The sequence below is a fragment of the Heterodontus francisci genome, chromosome 19, assembly GCF_036365525.1.
Source record: "Heterodontus francisci isolate sHetFra1 chromosome 19, sHetFra1.hap1, whole genome shotgun sequence".
NCBI classification, from domain to species: domain Eukaryota; kingdom Metazoa; phylum Chordata; class Chondrichthyes; order Heterodontiformes; family Heterodontidae; genus Heterodontus; species Heterodontus francisci.
Genome location: NC_090389.1, coordinates 42,890,200 through 42,910,369, shown reverse-complemented (window position 1 = coordinate 42,910,369; position 20,170 = coordinate 42,890,200). Strand labels below are relative to the sequence as shown.

Sequence of the window (20,170 nt, the reverse complement as noted above, 5' to 3'; positions counted from 1 at the left end):
ACGTGGGGAAAGTACTGGGACTAACTGGATTGCACTTCGAAAGAGCTAGCACAGACATGATGGGCTGAATGGCATCCTTCTGTGGTGAACTATTGTATGATTCCATTCCATCCCAGTATCAGATAGTGTAAGGATTCTGGGTTTTGGAGACATGAGGGCTCCTAGTATTGGAGACAGTGAGGGCTCCGGGTATTGGAGACAGTGAGGGCTCCTGGTATTGCAGACAGTGAGGGCTCCTGGTATTGCAGACAGTGAGGGCTCCTGGTATTGGAGACAGTGAGGGCTCCTGGTATTGGAGACAGTGGGGGCTCCAGGTATTGGAGACAGTGGGGGCTCCGGGTATTGGAGACAGTGAGGGCTCCGGGTATTGGAGACAGTGAGGGCTCCGGGTATTGGAGATAGTGAGGGCTCCGAGTATTGGAGATAGTGAGGGCTCCTAGTATTGGAGACAATGAGGGCTCCTGGTATTGGAGACAGTGAGGGCTCCTGGTATTGGAGACAGTGAGGGCTCCTGGTATTGGAGACAGTGAGGGCTCCTGGTATTGGAGACAGTGAGGGCTCCTGGTATTGGAGACAGTGGGGGCTCCTGGTATTGGAGACAGTGGGGGCTCCTGGTATTGGAGACAGTGGGGGCTCCTGGTATTGGAGACAGTGGGGGCTCCTGGTATTGGAGACAGTGGGGGCTCCTGGTATTGGAGACAGTGGGGGCTCCTGGTATTGGAGACAGTGGGGGCTCCTGTGAGACAGTGAGGGCTCCTGGTATTGGAGACAGTGAGGGTTTAATAAAATTTCAGCAGCAGCAAAGTAAACATCAGAACTCAAGCCATGATCCTTCCCTCTCTCTATCGTGCTTTCCCAACACAGTCCAATTTTGGACTTGGCAATCTTAGTACTCTGATCCAATGTGTTGCTGCATCAAAGGTCTACATCCTACAACACAAAACCAAAGCATTTTGAAACTGAGTCAATATTTATATTCGAATCTTATATGCCCCTCCTCTACCACCTCTCCTATGCAGTGGTCCTTTTCCACAGCAATTCCTTATCAGGGCTCCATTCCTACATATTCCAATACAGTCAGTACATTTCTTGCAGCATATTTTATTTATTTATTTATTTAGAGATACAGCACTGAAACAGGCCCTTCGGCCCACCGAGTCTGTGCTATAAACAATTACTCGGGTGTGTCTCATAATAGGCCCCTCTAACATGATGCCATCAATGACATACAACCTCCTGCTCAACCCTGAGCTCAGCTCCAAAGCATACAACCAGGCGATCAGCAAAACTGCCTACTTACACTTTACAACACCATCTACCTACATCTTTACTCCATTCTTGCTGGCACCAAAGCTCTCATCTACGCCTTTGCTAGTACCAGGCTTCAACTCTTCAATGTTTTTCTCACCAGCCTCCTGAGTTCTACCTTATATAAACTCCAACTCATCCAGAAATTCGTATTTACATCGCATACTAAGTCCCGTATTCTTTTCATTCCTTTCCTCATTCACCTCCACTGCTCCCCATGTTCAAAGCATCAAATTTAAAATCTTCATCCTATTTGCAAATCCCTCCATAGCCTTGCTCTTTCCAACCTATGTAAATTTCTTCAACACTACCTTCCAGCACCCTTCCCCTGTTCCTTTGATAATGATTCCCCCTGTGGTTCCGTTTTCTCTGCTCCACCATGAATGACAGAATTTCTGTATCCTAGAACACTTTATCTTAACTGTCCTACCTTGCTACTTCTCTCCCCAGCTTCAAAAGCCTACTCAAAGCTTTCTTCTTTGACTGTACTTTTGGTCATCTCTATGTACTTCTCTCCTATACTTACATGGTACTTAACCCTGTGTAAAGCATCGTGGAACATTTATTCCACAAAATATGCTATTAAATTGCATGTTGTTGATATGCTGTCACTTAACTTAAAAATTCATCCTAGACTTTCCACAGCAGATTATTTTGTACTGTCCTATTCTTTGCTCTTTTTGCTTTGAATTTGTACTGAGAAGCAATTAAGGGAATCAACTGCAGCTTTACAACACCTTACTGAAACTCATTACTTTTAATTGCTCAGAGATGAAAACCACACACAAAGCCAAGTACTGTAAATTGTTGGATGATATAAGCATAAAGTACAAGTTCTGGCTATTGAAGCAAACTCCTTACCTTCAACACAAGAAGGCTGAGCCCGAGTTGTACCAGCCACCTGTCCTGGAAAACAAGAGCATTTCACTGTTTGTGACCGTTCCTCAATTCTGTTCTTATTGCAGCACCGGTGGACAGCAACAACCTCACATGTGCCCTGTTTGACCTGATGACCTGAAACAGGGAGAAAGCAGAAACAGTATGTTAACTAATTTATTATGAATAGTTCCAAGAGAGACAATTTATGGCACTCTGCTGCATCCATTGACACCACTGTGAAGTGTCCTAACAAAGTGAAAGACTAGACAAGACTGAAATGTCAACTACATTAATCTTTTGACCTATCTTCAATTTCCCAAAATAGAATACACAATCCATTATTATTATTCAATAATCTTAGACAGTTAAATAGCGCAATGTTGCACTGCGATTAAAAAATGAGGGAAACCTAAACAATAATTAGAAAATTTTATTTATGCCCAAGAGGCTACCCTCAATACAATTCTTAATTAATAAATGCAAAATAAATTGCTTGATGTACAGAAGATAGAAAATGTATATGTAAGTTTTCCTATATATATTTTCTCTCCTCCTTTCGACTACTGTCCTCTCCCTTGTTATGCAGCATTCTTCAACCAGAAAGGGAGTGGGAACAAAGCTGACAAATGGTTCTATAGCCTCTGCTGTGAGTGCTAAGCGAGTGAGAGTGGCCCCGTTGGGATTGCTGGCAATGTGGAGAATTGCAAAAGTGAGTCACATGTTCTGCCATCCTATGACACAATTGGCTGGAATGTCAGAATGGCACCAAGGAAGAAAATACTTTCCAAGAAGCCAATGAACTAATTTAATGAATGATTATTATTAACTTACGACCAAGTATTGGACAAAGATACAGAAAAACCTCTGAGGCGCACAAACAGAAGTATATCCCCATTCAAACTGAACTGTCAATGCAGTAAATATACTCTTTAATCTAAATGAATATTTATGAAATCCCAGTGAGAAAAGTTCTCACTTCACAGAGACTCCCCTGAACTGACTAATTCTAGAAAGTGTCAGGCTCATTCCCAAAGCACAAATGCATGAATAATTCTTCTAAATTTAAGCTATAGCAAACTATAATGGTATAGCATCTATAGTTACTGTGATGCTTTAAAACATCTAATTTTTTATACTATTTGTCACAGAAGTGTCTGAAAGCTCAACTCCTGCCTCACATGAAGTGTTTTTATTCAAAAACCCAGGCCCATAGCGCAAGACACTACCAAGGTTGAAACGAATAGTGGAAGAATCAAGATAAATGAAGGAGTTATAGTTAACCAATGCTAAGGCATGTTTTAAAAGCCTGAAGATCTTAAAAGGAAGCAAAGCACTGAAAGAGGTAAGTAGTTCAATAGCTTTGTCTTTTCTGTAGTAATATATCAACTATTTTAATACTAGCATTTGCCAAAAGGTCAAGGTCAAAGATAATTAGAAAATATAGTGTCTGTTTTTCTGGGCTAAAGAATGAGCAGTGAATAATTATAAAATCTACACAGCTCTAAGGTTTAATTTGTTTTATTTAGTGTAACTAGATAATATGATTTTTACTTTCATGATATTCAGTACAATTCTGAGCAGTGTTTTATTGCATACTCACATTTGAATGTTGTAAAATACCATTAATCCTGACCTTTCACCTGTGGTGTGATCTAAATGGATATAACATATAAGCTTTGAAAGGTCATCAATCGGTAACGTTGGCCCCAATATTTATGGGGAGGTAATGGGGGTGCCTGTCTACGGCTGAGAAACCCTGAAATGCCAGGAACGCTTAGCTCCTGCCAAATTTAACAGCGGGACCTCATTAGAATTTGTTAATTCCATTTCCCTCCCAGCAACCAAATAGACTGAAGACTGGACAACTGCCGAGTGGGAAAGCCAGAGGTAGAAGGCCCCAACTGGAGATGACCCCTGGCAATCAGAGAAGATTGTGAGTTGTTGGCATGGGGGAACTCGGACCACAGTAGTGAGGAGGAAGAAAGGGAGGGAGAGATTGTAGTGGAGGGAGAAAGTGCCAGGAAGGAGAGATTGCAATGAGGACTGAACATCGCAGGAAGCATCGACCGATTGTGGGGATGGAGAGATCCTGTGGGGAAAGATCACAGGGGGAAGATCACAGATGCAGGGGGTCTGAACATCACGGAGATCGCAAAGGAGAAATCACGGGGAGCGAGATCATGGAAGGGTAGTTTGCAGGTAGGGAGAGAACCTGGGCAGAGAGTGTGGAGAGTGAGAGAGCGCAGGGGATTTTTCAAGGAGAGATCGTGGAAGTAGAGATCACAGGGGAAGAAACTGAGGGGAGAGAGATTACAGAGGAAGAGATCACAGGGATAGATCACAGGGGAGAGAGATTGTGGAGGGTGGCTGAAGATCACAAGGTGGAGGGGTTGGCAAATCACGGCGAGCTGGGTGAGAGATCACAGCAGAAGGTTATCTTCAGGGGAGAAGCACCCCTGCGCTTCCTGGCCCACTAGCAGTGCTGAAAAAGCACTTACCTGCTGGATCTGGCAGCTGCTGGGTTTGCCGGGCCCTGGGAAACACGGCCCTCAGCTAAATTCTGAGGAACAGAGCCTCATTTAAATACTATAATCACTCTCCAGAGTGGGTTACTTAGACATCCCCAATTTCTAGGCCCGTAGTGTCTAAGTCTAAATTCTGACAGTTTAACTGACTTTCATAAACTTTTTCATGCCCATTGCCTTTTTAAACACCAATGACCTTATTTTCACATTTAAAATCTGCTAGTTTACGATAAAATATTAGCCCCAAAATTGCTGTAGCAAGCCAACGAATGGCACCTGCTATTAATTAGACTTGCTCTTGCCTGTTTAATTTCAAAAACTTGTAATTATATAGCATCTTTAACATAATAAAACATTCCAAGGTGCTTCACCACAGCATTACAAAACAGGATTTGACACCAAGCCACATAAGGTGATATTAGGACAAATAGCCAAACTCTTGACCAAAGAGGTAGGTTTTAAGGATGATCTTAAAGGAAGAAAACATGGAGTTCACTAATATAAAAGCAAAATACTGCGGATGCTGGAAATCTGAAATAAAAACAGGAAATGCTGGAACCACTCAGCAGGTCTGGCAGCATCTGTGGAAAGAGAAGCAGAGTCACTGACCCGAAACGTTAACTCTGCTTCTCTTTCCACAGATGCTGCCAGACCTGCTGAGTGGTTCCAGCATTTCTTGTTTTTATTTTATATATTATATTATATATTATGGAGTTCACTAATGATGGGCACAGATTTGGGAGGTGACAACACTTTCAAGGACATTCCCATAATATTTTGTGTAGAAAGTTGCTGGAAGTGCAATATAGAAATGACATGGCAGCCTCTGTATGAACAGGGAAAGCAACTGTGCATCTTCCTAACCAATCAGATTGAAGGACTGTGAAATTGACAGCACAAGATCTGGACATGGAAGTGCAAGTTAGAGTGGGTGAATTCAATGTCATATCAGGTGCAGAAAGAAAAATAAAAAAAGAGGGAAAGAAATATTGGATTTAACGAGAGAGAAAAACAGATAGGTAAAGTAAAAAGAAAATTATTTTAATTTATTTTAAAAATCTCAAGCAGCAATTAAAATCCGAAGGAATGAGACACTACACTTGTAATTGTTAATTTTCAGTGCCAGAGAGGTTGACTGGCAGTAATTAATACTTATCATGCTGTTAGAAGGTTACCTAGACTTGACCTGACTTAACTTTCTGTGGTGAGTTTACTTCATATCTACAGTGCATGTTCAGGAACTTTACTCCACTCAATGCACATGAATGGGGAGCCAGACAGTGAGATGCCATTTTCACAAAGCTAACAAAGGAATGGTGCATCTCCGGCAGAAACTTTTTAATTTCTGCATTTAATCACTCATCTGCCCTTGCCTGAAGTTGCTGTAGCATTTGCACTTAAATAACAGCAAATGTCATTAGCCTCACTGTTAGTTTGGCAACAAATTCTGGGCCAATGTCTTTTGTTAAAAAGATATAGATTAGGAAAAAAAATCTATATTGTTTAATTAATTTGATAAAATAATTACATTTTATAGTGCATGTTTAAATTCAAACAAATCCAGAATCTGATTTGTGCCACGTAGATCCAATCACTCTGCATGATCTGATTTTTAATTTTTCCCAATTTCTACTGTTTCACATCATAAAAAGTACAGTCTAATCAGCTTGCAAGTAAAAGTAGATTCATCTTCAAATTCAGTTAAAGCTTCTTTGTAGTATAGCACATCATTACATGCTACTTGCACTAACTGTCAGCACCTGCTTCAGTCAGTGTCTACTCTGGACCGTTCCACACTTTCCTTTCATTTCCTTTCACATTCACTCTTGCTCAATGCCTCTTCTCATGAAAATGTGTTATGAGGAGAAGATAAGAAAGTGGGCAGATACGGTTGATCACAGAAAAAAGGAACTGATTTGCTGGATCTAAATGCCTCATGTCTGTTCCTAAAATTCCCTGACCTTACTTAAGGGAGAAAAGCTGAAAGGGCTGTACGCTTCATTATTGGCCTCACCACAACCCTCATCCCACACCCAGCTGCTCCAAGGCATAAAATATTGAATAAATTCTGTCAGCTCTGGGATCAGTTACCTCTACTTTTATTAGGCCTTTAGTGGGAACCATGCCAGCTGTCAGCAGTTATGGGAACCACTGAACGTAACAGTGGAGTATGGGTACAATTCCTGTGGTAACCCAGGAACGCCCTTCAAAATACGGCAGTATGTGCAGGGGGTTGGAAAGCAGATGAAAGGCCCCTCACTTCAGATTCAGAATTTTTAACTTTGTCTCAAAAAAGCAGGAAGCGGCAGCTATGGGCTCAGCTCCAAGTTCCACAACTTCATATGAATTCAGTCCTGGAGGCTGTATTTGACATTTTCTGTAGCTTAGTTTCTTTCTTACTTCTTACTGATTTTTTCTTACTTCTTAGTGTTTCTCTTTCTCTCTTTCTTGTTTTCTGTTGCACATCTCAGACTCTGGAGTTAAGTAGAGCCAGGGAAAGTGCCTGGACAAAATAGTGTCTCCCAGAATTGAATCAAGGCCTACCAAGCTCTTCCATTAGTTAGGGAACTGTCATACATGATGTTAATACAGTTCTGATTTTACCATATCCCAAATAATATCAGTATTCGTACAACACTCACATGATTTATTCTTGAAGGTGTTATACACAACTATCAACATTGGGTAAATTCTAATTGTGAAATTTTTAGTTGCAAGTTAGATGCAGAGCCACAGAGCTTGTAGTATAAATATGATTAAAAGTGCCAAGTTGTATCCACTACAGGTTACAGAGAGTAGCCATCAATACTTTCATCTGAGTTTTCTCTCCTTTTACTGCTGACATGCCTGTTTATAGTCACTCAATTTCTTTGATTGTAGTTAGTATTAAAGCAACTGGTGTAAAATCCAACCAATAAATGCAAGCTTTTAAAGTTAAAACAACCTGGTGATTTGCTAGGCCACTAGTCACAATCACTAAAAATCACAATGGGCTGAGTTTTCATGCCCCACACCGAAGTTGGGAATGGAGACCAGGAGCAGCCCAGAAATACTGGCGCCGGCTGGCGTGTCAGTATCGGGACGCTGTTCTCAGTATCAGCCATTTTGGGAGAGGTGAGTTTGGGGCCCCGAGAGGGCTGCCCATCCCCACGAGGCCAGCAGACAATTAGGCTCATTAAGAGCCTTGTTAAAGGTAAGTTTAGGAGGTCAAATGGGATTTCCCAGCACTTCTGGCAGGCCTGCATCAAGCCCTCCCTGCCAGCCTGGATTGGGGTACAGCTAAAGACCACCCTGTAGAGAGGCTCCCCATCACCCACCCACCCACCACCACTCATCACCCCCACCCGCCCCCCATTCCCCCAAACCCCAGTGGTGGCCTGGCTGCTTTTTCTGTTTTTTAATTAAAGTTTTCAAAAAGTGGTTGAGAAGGCACCTTCTTGAAGTGCTTTCCCAGTTACTTACCTTGTACTGTAGCCAGCTGCTCCTCTGAAGTTGGAAGGCCTCTGATTGGCCCTCTGGTTTCAAGAGCCCACTCGCCACCCTTAAATTTGACAGGTAACCTGTCTCCATGCCAATTAAGGGTTCATCCCCATGAAAATCTTAACTTTAATCAGTTTACCACCCAGAGACTGATTTCTGACCCACAAAGAAACCCAGCTCTTGTTTCCCATCTCCATGACAAAAACTCAGCTCAATGGTGGGGGCTTTAGCTTAGAAAATGAACAACATTCTTAAATAGATTTTATTAAACCATAAAGTGGGCAAATACATCACATAGCATTGAAAAGGAGAGAAATTGGTGTTTTGAAATTTATTACAGAAAATACTGTGATAATTAGTCAATTAATGTGATGGTTCAGTGAGCTTATGCACTGAGTAGCTAGGCTGGACAGGTCAAGAAGGTCCCACATTCAAACACTATCTCTACTGAGTTAGCAGATTCTCATGTCGGGTGATGGTATGGATTATATAATTGGCCTTGGGTTAGGGAGGGGAACATCATTCCTGGGGGTTGGCTCTCCTGATCACTAGCCATTAATTCCTGCTGGAAGGGCATATCTGCAGCTGTCTGGTAGAATAGGACTGGGCATGACTATTATCCTCTTGAAATAAAACAGCTGCTGACAGCAACAGCTAAAGCATGAGGAACAGATACTGGCGGAAACCCACGGAACTGTCAGTGGTTTCAGCACATTAACAGAGGGCAGAAAACGAGCAAAAAAAATCATGATGAAGCAAAACAGTTCAAAAACAAAACTTCACTTTGTACTAAGTGTCCTTATAAATACACAGTATTATTAATATTTTACAGACTAACAATTCTACAAATCATGCCTGGCCTAATTTTACTCTTATTACTTAATTTGCCATTTCCATACCACTCTCGAAGCACATCTTTCAACAAATCTGATACATATGACGAACTGTGCAAGAACATTGAAAAGGCAATACATATTTTATGAGCAAGACAACACTTCACAGGCAATTGGAAAACAGACCACTGCTACCTGAACATTTATATTCTGACCACACTCTAAGGAGTGAAAAGCTATGTATGTATAATGCAACAGGCCTTTCACGCTGCAGTCTGCATTCTTTCAAGGGGTAGTCTTGTGAAATAGGCCTTCTCAGAAAAATGATGTCATCAAGCAAATCTGTTTCACTGTGATTTCATTAAGCAAAGCTTTGATTTAGGGAAAGACAACCTCTCTTTACATTACATGATCCATCAACAACATGAAGTGTACGTGCCTTGTGATTGCCTGCTAAATATTAAATGCAGTCAAGTTGCATTGCTGCTATTCCTCAGTCCCAAAAACAGCACTGCACTGATTTCTGTTGTGTGTTTGCTGCAGATGGTCTCAATCCTCTTTGAGGCAATTGTTGTGGGAGATACAGAAGTCGATGTATCACAGTAAGGAAGGAGAAACATTAAAGCCAGCGTGAATTTTAACCTCCAGGGGTTCGTAGGCTGAACCTTCAAGCAGCTGCTCCACTTCTAAGGAAAATTTCTTGTGGGACATGAACTCAAAGTGTGAGGCACAATAATACATGTTGTACATGTACCAGTGTCGCATTTCTCTGAGATACGTCAGATTTTTGGTAAGATAAAGAGACTAAATACATGGTTAGTGAAACTTGGGGCCTAAATGCTACCCAGACATTATCAGGTACATTTCAATATATAACTTGCATCAGTCCCAACTCTTAAACAATGTATATGATGTTTATATGCATGCCTATATATGCTTGGACACAATACAGAGAAATGAGAGCATTGATAATTTTCACATAGGATGGAAATGGTATAATCTGAAATCAAACAAGTTTACGCTTAAAGCTCCAGATTTGACCCCAAAATTTGCAGTCAGAAATATTTAGAAAGAATACAAATACTTTTAGTTATTTACCCTCTTCAGCTTACTCTGTCTTGAGCACAATTCTCCAAGAAGACGACTAAACGTTCTGCCCTCAAAACTCTGCCAGTACCATTACAGAACTAATGACTGGAAGGCCCACACACATGAATGTAGTTTTAGTTGACTTTAAATTTCCTCTTCCTCCGAGGAGAAACCTCTCTTCTGATCTATTAATGATGAAAACACTTCTAAAAGACAGATTCAGCTGTTATCTGTTACAATGCCTAGTATACGTAGGTCCATATTAGTGTACACATGACCATACTTGCACTGTTTTCTTCATTATTATTTACTTAAATATGCTGCTTCTTAAATACACAGAACTGGCTTTTGATTCCCGTTCTGTTAAGACTTCCTCTCATGAATTAACTTTCTTGGGAAATATGCATTAAATGTGTCAGTATTTATACACGCAACATATGGCACTCACCTCTACAACATGGCTGAGGAAAAATTAACTTTATTTCCAGTTGTCCAGCAAATGATTAAACCTGAACTAGAAAATCTGCTTGTGGAATAAACTCCTGAAAATATACCTGTGCATATTTGAGAAGTAAGTTGGACTGGATTTTGTGCTGGAGGCGGGGCTCCCAGCACAGGCCAAAAAGGCGGGGAGAACTCCGCCTCTGCCCTTTCATGCCTCCCTGGAGCGATCGTCCACTCTTTTTAATCAAAGAATCAGGAGGCGGGATCCCCGTCCCTTTAAATTCTTTAAAGGGATGGGGATCCCGCCTCCAAGAGCTGCCGGACAATCAGAGGGCCGACAGCTCAGCAGTATCGACAGCACCACTGGGAGCACTGGCCACTGTTGGTACTGCAGAGGCCTTGAACACAGGCCAGCGGTGGGACCCCAGAACAGGGGTGAGTGAGGCGGGGTGGCTGGGACCAGTCCAGAAGGACCTGGCAAGGGGGGATGGGGTGGGTGGTCATTCAGTCCGGGGAAGGAGGGTCCTGGAGGGTAAAGTTGTTCTCATTGGGGCCCTCCCTGGCCACAAATTGCCCACAAAGGAGGGAATCCCCTGCCAAGCCCGCAGGGAAGGCGCTTCGTTTTACAAGGCACCCACCTGTGTGGCAGAGGCCCTCTCCCGGCGCTGGTAAGATTCCAGTGGTGACGGGAAGAGGCCCTTAATAAGCCACTTAAGGGCCTCAATTGGCCTCTGGGCAGGAAGGCCATCGTCAGCCTATCCCACCCCCGGGAAGATTGCTTGGCGATGGGGAGGCAACGGGCCTTCCAGCTCCGCCACCCGTCATGATAATCCGTGTTCCCCACCCCACCCCTCCCACCTCCGACTCTGCCTCTGCCTCAGGGTGGGGCCGTAAAATCCCAGCCGTTATTTAGCATCAGAGCACCTTGTACAGTGAGAGGTGAACCCCTGCTAACTCTTAAAGGGTCTTAATTAGGCCCCTAAATTGTAAGCTACTCAGTTCCAAACTGTTAGAAAAACTGACAAGACCAGGGTAGACTGGTAGGTCTGGATTTTATCTGCCAATGGGTTTCCTGCACACCCTCTGCCAAATGAATTGCAGCAGATTTTAACGACCAGGCCTCATTTAAATCCTACCAGCCAACTTCCCAAAGCAGCAAAAATTAGCATGGCCCAAAATCTACCCACTGACACCAAGTTAGGGTGACCATACAGCCCTGTTTGCCAGGGACAGTCCCCAGATGAGGTACTGTGTTCCCAAGCAAACAATGCCCCTGGAACAGTACCTGATTCATGAAGCTCATTCCCAAATACCCTAGCTGCTATTTTGCTTGAAAAAGCTCCATTCATCTTAATTGCAGCTCACCTTCCATTCCACCATCCTCTGTATTCAACAGACCATCCCCCGCCATTTCTGCCACCAGCGTGACGCCACCACCAAACACATCTCTACCCCACCCACCCCCCCCCCCCACCCCACCACTTCCAGCATAACAAAGGGATTGTTCCCTCTGCGATATTCCGGTCCACTCCTCAGTCACCCCCAACCACCTCAACCCTTTCGTATGGGACTTTTCTATGCAAGCGCAGCAGATGCAACACCTGCCCTTTTACCGCCTCCCTTCTCACCATCCAAAGCCCCAAACACTCCTTCCAGGTGAAACAGTGGTTTACTTGTACTTCTTTCAATTTAGTATACTGTATTCGCTGCTCACAATGTGGTCTTCTCTACACTGGGGTGACCAAACACAGACTGGGTAACCCCTTTGTGGAATACCTCCATTCAGTGTGACCCATAGCTTTCAGTTGCCTGTCAATTTAATTCTCCACCTTGTTCCCACTCTGACCTTTCTATCTTTGGTCTGCTACAGTGCTCCAATGAAATTTGACGCAAGCTCAAGGAACAGCACCTCATCTTTCAACTGAGCACTTTATAGCCTTCTGGACTCAACACTGACTTCAACTATTTTAGATCATAACTTCTGCCCCCATTTTATTTCATTTTCCTTTGCTAGTTTGGTTTTTCTCTCTTGTTTCTCTCGTATTCCACTTTGTTTTTGGACAGCATCTATTCAAGCAAGATCCTGCCATTCACATCTCCTTTAGACACATCTTTTGTTTCTTTACTTCTCCCATTACCACTCCCTTTGGCCCTGCACCATGAAATCTTTTGTCATTTAATCTCTCCTGTCCTGCACCCTATCACAGACCTTCCATTTTGTTCACCTTCCCACCTTCCTCCCCTTTCAGTTGCTCAAAACCTATTCTATTTCTCACTTTTCTCAGTTGGGATGAAAGGTCTCAGACCTGAAAGGTTAATTCTGTTTCTGTCTCCACAGACGCTGCCAGACCTACTGAATGTTGTCTGTTTTTATTTCAGATTTTCAGCATCCACAGTATTTTGCTTTTGTATTAGAAGTTAAAATTGTGGTTGGGTCCTGATGTCATCACCAGGTCCCACTATGCATTGTAGGTGAAGAAGGGACCTGCCAGCTTTGGGTGGGTATCTTTGCAGCCTGCATAGGACAGCAGATTAAAATTCAGAATGGTGAGTTCATGGTGGCTTTTCAACGGATAAATAACCAGGGCAAATTTAATTGCCCACCCACCCAGTTTCTGCCAGATGGGTCAGGTTAAAATCATCCACATCAATCTGTATTCTTCTTTTGGCTAATCACAGACTTACACTACAAACTGCTGTAGAAACGCTGTAATATTCTGGTTCAAGGAACATAGTGAATTATAGTAAGGTCACAGATGCCAAATGATTCACACAACAATCTCAGTCTACTCAGCCTGAGTTAATGTCACTACTTCACCAGCTCCAACTTGTACATGAGTCTCAATATAACACCTTCTGGGTGGCAAATATGTATCCTGCACCTATCTACTTGCTGCAGCATAAATCAAACAGCACATTGGTGAAAACCTTCAAGAACAAAGTACATTTCAAGCAAGTACAACTCAAAGGGAAACACTAGCGATTTTAGGCAAATATATTATCTGATCAGATGCCACTCATGAGACAACTCACTTCCCAAAACTGTGCTCTGAAATGCAATTTTTATTATCTATATTAAGAACAACAACAGATTTTCAATTTAGTATCAAGTCACCGTCACTTCTAACTTTTTTAGTATGACTTCCAATAGGATAAATTGGTTTTGCAAAAGTGCTTCAATCAACTGTACTTTTGTAGGCCTGTGTGAGGAACCCATAATTCTGTAGTAAAGTTAATACGTGATGACCAATGCCTGTAGCTGGCTGCATGTATAATCAGAACTAGACTACTCAAAGGGAAACATCTATGTTCAATGGATTTTGGGGCTACAGAAAATACTAAACCAATTGGAAGATCCATTATGAGGTGAAACTTTGCCTAGCAAAAACTTACATAAGAAATGGTTATAACCTAACATTAGCACCTCACCTCAAAGGATGCAAGATTGGTTAGCTCGTATTAAGTGGCATAAATTACAGCTATGCTTTAGCTCTGGCAACACTGTCAGAAAATTGTCTTCCAAGAACAACATCTCCTCTTAAAGACCAACCTGACACTCATCCAAAAGTCCTTTTGCTTGTGTACTGATTCAAATGTTATTGGCGGTGATTTTCACTGCCAGCACCTGAGGGTGGTAACATCCTTAAAATGGAGTTGGTAGCCTTCTCCCGTTAACACTGGCGATGTGGCGCACCCTGCTAGTTAGTGTCCCAAAAGTCTAAATCAACCCTATTGTTTTTAAGCTTTGAATAATGGTGTGTCAGTATTTGTCTGCATCCTTTGGCTTCTGTACAGTGTGTAACCTGTAAATCAATCTGACCAAATAGCTTTAGCCTGTACAAGTTGATGTGGTATGATGACAAGTTGCTTGTGCCTTTCAGAATGTTGGTAGGGACACTAATGCATACACAAGAACAACATGTATTTATATGTCATTGGACAGCCAATCCAATATTGCCTATTTTACACTATCTCCATAAGTGAAAATGGTCCCCTCCATTTGCATGTTAACAGGTTCATAATGTGAATGAGCTGGCTTGCTAATTTTACTGTGTTTGAACAGTGGAATGGAGAAAAACAAGTGATTAGATTTGTAAACTATTTCTGCATTTGCAGAGGTAAGAGTGAAAAACAGTCGCCTGATTGATATCAATGAATTCTGTCACGAGTGAAATTGTGTTGATAATTTTCAAAATTGTTCTTTGCTGCATAGTACAGACTTGAAAACAGAATAATGCTTTTGCATTTAAATTATTAACAACTTATAGCAGAATCAGTGGTTAAAGGGGTCCAGAATGCTCCCATAAATCTCTCTGGGAAGTTCTGTCTTTTTATTTATTTATATTCCATGTTCCCTTTTTTGATGATATTAATATGCCTATCCACTTCTTAGTCTCCAGTTTTGAAAAAGGGTCCACATTCAAAATGACAACTTCTCTGTTCTCTTTACACATGCTAATTGGCCTGCTGTGTTACCAGCATTTTCTGTTTTGTTTCACATTTCCAGCATTTGCATTATTTTGGTTTATAAGAAAAAATACATTGTCCATAAAAGCAGGTAACCAGCAGTTGAAAATCTGGTGAGAGGATCTTGTGCACCCATTTCCCTACCTGAATCAACTTACAGACAGGCCTTTAAATGGGTGCCCAGTACTCCTGCCCAAAACAGGTGAGAGGCAGTTTAGATATGCAAATCAGGGCCTTACACCTGTTGCAGAACACCAATTGCAACTTTCAAAGAGAAAAGGGCGAAGCGTACACAGGGTATGCCTGTTCTATTTCTGCAGTCATTGAAAGGCCGAACCGATGATCCTTAAAGGGACTGCTGGAAGCTTCTCCAAAAAAGGTCATTATTTTTGGATATTTTTAAGAAGATTTTTGTGGGGCCAGGAGGAGCACTGCTGCCCAGTTTTTGTCCCCATACTGTCCCACATTCCCATACCCCCCAGGTGCTCACACTCCTTCCACTAGGCCTTAACTGCCTGCTGGCTGCTTGAAATAACTGGCCTATTTTCCACTACAAAAAACCAGCAAGCTCCAGCAGGGCTTCTATTTGCTGCCCACAACTCACCAACAAAATGTTAATGAGGCCCAAACCTGAAAGTGGTTAGGACCTCCTGACTGCCGCATTAGGCAGGTACCATGGGTGCATCACAAATACGGGGCCTGGTTGACACCTGAGCCAAAATTCTCCCCCCCCCCCCCCCAGTGCATACGTAACAAGAACACAAAAACACAAGAAATAGGAGCAGAAGTCAACCATATGGCCCATTGAGCCTGCTCCACCATTCCATACCTATCATGGCTGATCTTGGGCTTCAATTCCACTTTCCTGCCCGCTCCCCATATCCCTTGATTCCCTGAGAGACCAAAAGTCTATCTATCCCAGCCTTAAGTGTATTCAACGATGGAGCATCCACAACCCTCTGGGATAGAGAATTCCAAAAGACTCAGAACCCTTTGAGTGAAGTAATTTCTGCTCATCTCAGTTCTGAATGATCGGCCCCTTATCCTGAGACTGTGTCCCCGTGTTCTAGATTCCCAGACCAGCAGAAACAATCTCTCAGCTACTACCCTATTAAGCTCTGTCAGAATCTTGTATTTCTCAATTAGATCACCTCTCATTCTTCTCTTTTTTTTTTTGGGCCTCCTTATCTCGAGAGACAATGGATACGCGCCTGGAGGTGGTCAGTGGTTTGTGAAGCAGCGCCTGGAGTGGCTATAAAGGCCAATTCTGGAGTGACAGGCTCTTCCACAGGTGCTGCAGAGAAATTTGTTTGTTGGGGCTGTTGCACAGTTGGCTCTCCCCTTGCGCCTCTGTCTTTTTTCCTGCCAACTACTAAGTCTCTTCGACTCGCCACAATTTAGCCCTGTCTTTATGGCTGCCCGCCAGCTCTGGCGAATGCTGGCAACTGACTCCCACGACTTGTGATCAATGTCACACGATTTCATGTCGCGTTTGCAGACGTCTTTATAACGGAGACATGGACGGCCGGTGGGTCTGATACCAGTGGCGAGCTCGCTGTACAATGTGTCTTTGGGGATCCTGCCATCTTCCATGCGGCTCACATGGCCAAGCCATCTCAAGCGCCGCTGACTCAGTAGTGTGTATAAGCTGGGGATGTTGGCTGCTTCAAGGACTTCTGTGTTGGAGATATAGTCCTGCCACCTGATGCCAAGTATTCTCCGAAGGCAGCGAAGATGGAATGAATTGAGACTTCGCTCTTGGCTGGCATACGTTGTCCAGGCCTCGCTGCCGTAGAGCAAGGTACTGAGGACACAGGCCTGATACACTCGGACTTTTGTGTTCCGTGTCAGTGCGCCATTTTCCCACACTCTCTTGGCCAGTCTGAACATAGCAGTGGAAGCCTTACCCATGCGCTTGTTGATTTCTGCATCTAGAGACAGGTTACTGGTGATAGTTGAGCCTAGGTAGGTGAACTCTTGAACCACTTCCAGAGCGTGGTCGCCAATATTGATGGATGGAGCATTTCTGACATCCTGCCCCATGATGTTCGTTTTCTTGAGGCTGATGGTTAGGCCAAATTCATTGCAGGCAGACGCAAACCTGTCGATGAGACTCTGCAGGCATTCTTCAGTGTGAGATGTTAAAGCAGCATCGTCAGCAAAGAGGAGTTCTCTGATGAGGACTTTCCGTACTTTGGACTTCGCTCTTAGACGGGCAAGGTTGAACAACCTGCCCCCTGATCTTGTGTGGAGGAAAATTCCTTCTTCAGAGGATTTGAACGCATGTGAAAGCAGCAGGGAGAAGAAAATCCCAAAAAGTGTGGGTGCGAGAACACAGCCCTGTTTCACACCACTCAGGATAGGAAAGGGCTCTGATGAGGAGCCACCATGTTGAATTGTGCCTTTCATATTGTCATGGAATGAGGTGATGATACTTAGTAGCTTTGGTGGACATCCGATCTTTTCTAGTAGTCTGAAGAGACCACGTCTGCTGACGAGGTCAAAGGCTTTGGTGAGATCAATGAAAGCAATGTAGAGGGGCATCTGTTGTTCACGGCATTTCTCCTGTATCTGACGAAGGGAGAACAGCATGTCAATAGTCGATCTCTCTGCACGAAAGCCACACTGTGCCTCAGGGTAGACGCGCTCGGCCAGCTTCTGGAGCCTGTTCAGAGCGACTCGAGCAAAGACTTTCCCCACTATGCTGAGCAGGGAGATTCCACGGTAGTTGTTGCAGTCACCGCGGTCACCTTTGTTTTTATAGAGGGTGATGATGTTGGCATCGCGCATGTCCTGGGGTACTGCTCCCTCGTCCCAGCACAGGCATAGCAGTTCATGTAGTGCTGAGAGTATAGCAGGCTTGGCACTCTTGATTATTTCAGGGGTAATGCTGTCCTTCCCAGGGGCTTTTCCGCTGGCTAGGGAATCAATGGCATCACTGAGTTCCGATTTGGTTGGCTGTATGTCCAGCTCATCCATGACTGGTAGAGGCTGGGCTGCATTGAGGGCAGTCTCAGTGACAGCATTCTCCCTGGAGTACAGTTCTAGGTAGTGCTCAACCCAGCGGTCCATCTGTTTGCGTTGGTCAGTGATTATGTCCCCCGATTTAGATTTGAGGGGGGTGATCTTCTTGATGGTTGGCCCAAGAGCTCTCTTCATGCCATCATACATTCCTCTGATGTTTCCGGTGTCTGAGGCCAGCTGAATATGACTGCATAGGTGTTGCCAGTAGTCGTTTGCGCAACGCCTAGCTGTTCTTTGTGCAGTACTTCTGGCTGCTTTAAGTGCTGCGGATGTTAAATCGCTGGGGGCTTTCTTGTAGTTCAAAAGTGCAATGCGCTTAGCGGCTATGACAGGTTCCAGCTCTTCATTATGAGATTGAAACCAGTCTGCATTTCTCTTCGCACTTTTGCCATAGGTGGTCAAAGCTGACTCATAGATGGCGTCTCTGATGTGGGCCTACTTGGTCTCAGCATCCCCTGTGGGAGTGTTTTGAAGGGCTGTTACAAGTGAATTTAGAAATTTTTGTAACAGCTGTGGGTGAGAAATTCTGCTCGTGTTGATGCGCGGGTGGCCCTTCTGCTTGGAATGATGCAACTTCTTTGGTCTGAGTCTAACCTTGCTGCACACCAGGGAGTGGTCGGTGTCGCAGTCCGCACTGTGGAAGCTGCGTGTGATTTGAACACTGTTTAAGGCGGCTCGCCTTGTGACAATGAGGTCTAGCTGGTGCCAACGACGTGATCTTGGGTGCCTCCATGAAACCTGGTGACAGGGTTTAGTGTGAAAGAACGAGTTGGTGATGCAGAGGTTATGATAGGTACACAACTCAAGCAGTCTCTGCCCGTTCTCATTCATCCTTCCAACGCCATAGCGCCCAAGGCAGGAGGGCCATGAGTCATGGTCGGCCCCAACCGTGGCATTAAAGTCCCCCAGCAGGAATAGGTGTTCGGTGTTGGGGTTGCTGCTAATGATGTTATGGAGTTGTTCATAGAACTGGTCTTTAGCTTCAGGTGCGGAACAGAGTTCTTCTAAACCCCAGAGAATATAGGCACAATTTACTCAGCCTTTTATCATAGGACAACCCCTTCATTCCAGGGACCAATTTAGTACCATGAAATGAAATTTGCCAGGACAAGGTGAAATTATGATATGGAAACAATGTGTCATTTCACCATATTTACTTGTCATTCGAGTTGCCTTTGTCATGAGTTTTAATGTAAACCCATAAAATGTCAAAAAGGGAGAGGCAGAAAAAGAGAGGAGAATACAATAAGAAATGTTGTAACTTGACTGAAGTAATTTTGTTTATACTGAATCTGGTTTTATTCACATTTCTTACCAAACTACCCCCGTATTAAATTTCCTCATTTCTGTCCCTTTCAGTTGGGGCGGTGAGCAAGCAGAGCACAGAATTTCGAAAGCCTCTAACAATAGTGCATTCCAGGAGGAAATCAAAACCTCTTTTTATACTCAGCTTTCAATTGAAAGGATTGGGTGTCCTCCATGATATTCCATGCAGTATGCAAACAGAGAACACAATAATGATGTGATAAATGGGATGTTTTCATCTGAATACTTAAGTTAATGATTCCCCACAGAAGCACAAAATCAAAAATTTACGGCTGTAGTCCTACTAAAATAGTTTCTGAATGGTATGAATGCATTTAATAGTCTTTAATTTCCATTAATGAGCTCTCCCAAAATAAACAGGGAGAAAAGACAGAATTAAACTTCAGTTCTACGCAAAAACTTCTGCAGAAACCTTTATTTTTGAAAATAAAATTATTTTAAAAGGCTTTGCAAATTTTATGTTGTAGCAGTTACATATTAATTTGCAGCTCCAACTTGTATTAATTGCCAATGTGGAGGGATGGGAGTGGGGTTTTTAGGCCAATGCCTGTTCCCAGCTATTACCAAGAATTTATCTTAATTGCCTAAAAAGGCATTTGTGCCCATTAAAATAAATGATTTTGTTCCCTCAAGTCATATCATTTTATTTTTTAAAAACTTGGCAGTAAAACATCAAATTCCTGCCTATTCAATGAGTACACAAAATTTTGCATGAAATAAATATTTTAAGCTCAGCCTAAAATCCTACTGAGTTTAGTTTTCCATTGTCACTTAGTACAAAGGGCTGTCATACAG

General features: G+C 43.2%; 1 protein-coding gene across 5 annotated transcripts in view; it reads right to left on the bottom strand.

Annotated features, from left to right (window-relative positions):
• The window catches only part of LOC137380037 (chemokine-like protein TAFA-4), a 314,371-nt gene that overhangs the window by 169,981 nt on the left and 124,220 nt on the right, over positions 1 to 20,170 (bottom strand). For all 5 annotated transcript variants that reach the window (XR_010976954.1, XR_010976955.1, XR_010976956.1 and 2 more), the window contains exon 4: positions 2,170 to 2,322. Coding sequence is in view for 1 of the 5 variants with exons in the window: in XM_068051559.1 (XP_067907660.1) it covers positions 2,170 to 2,322 (153 nt within the window). In the remaining 4 variants the exon portion in view is untranslated. The remainder of the gene's footprint in view (positions 1 to 2,169; positions 2,323 to 20,170) is intronic.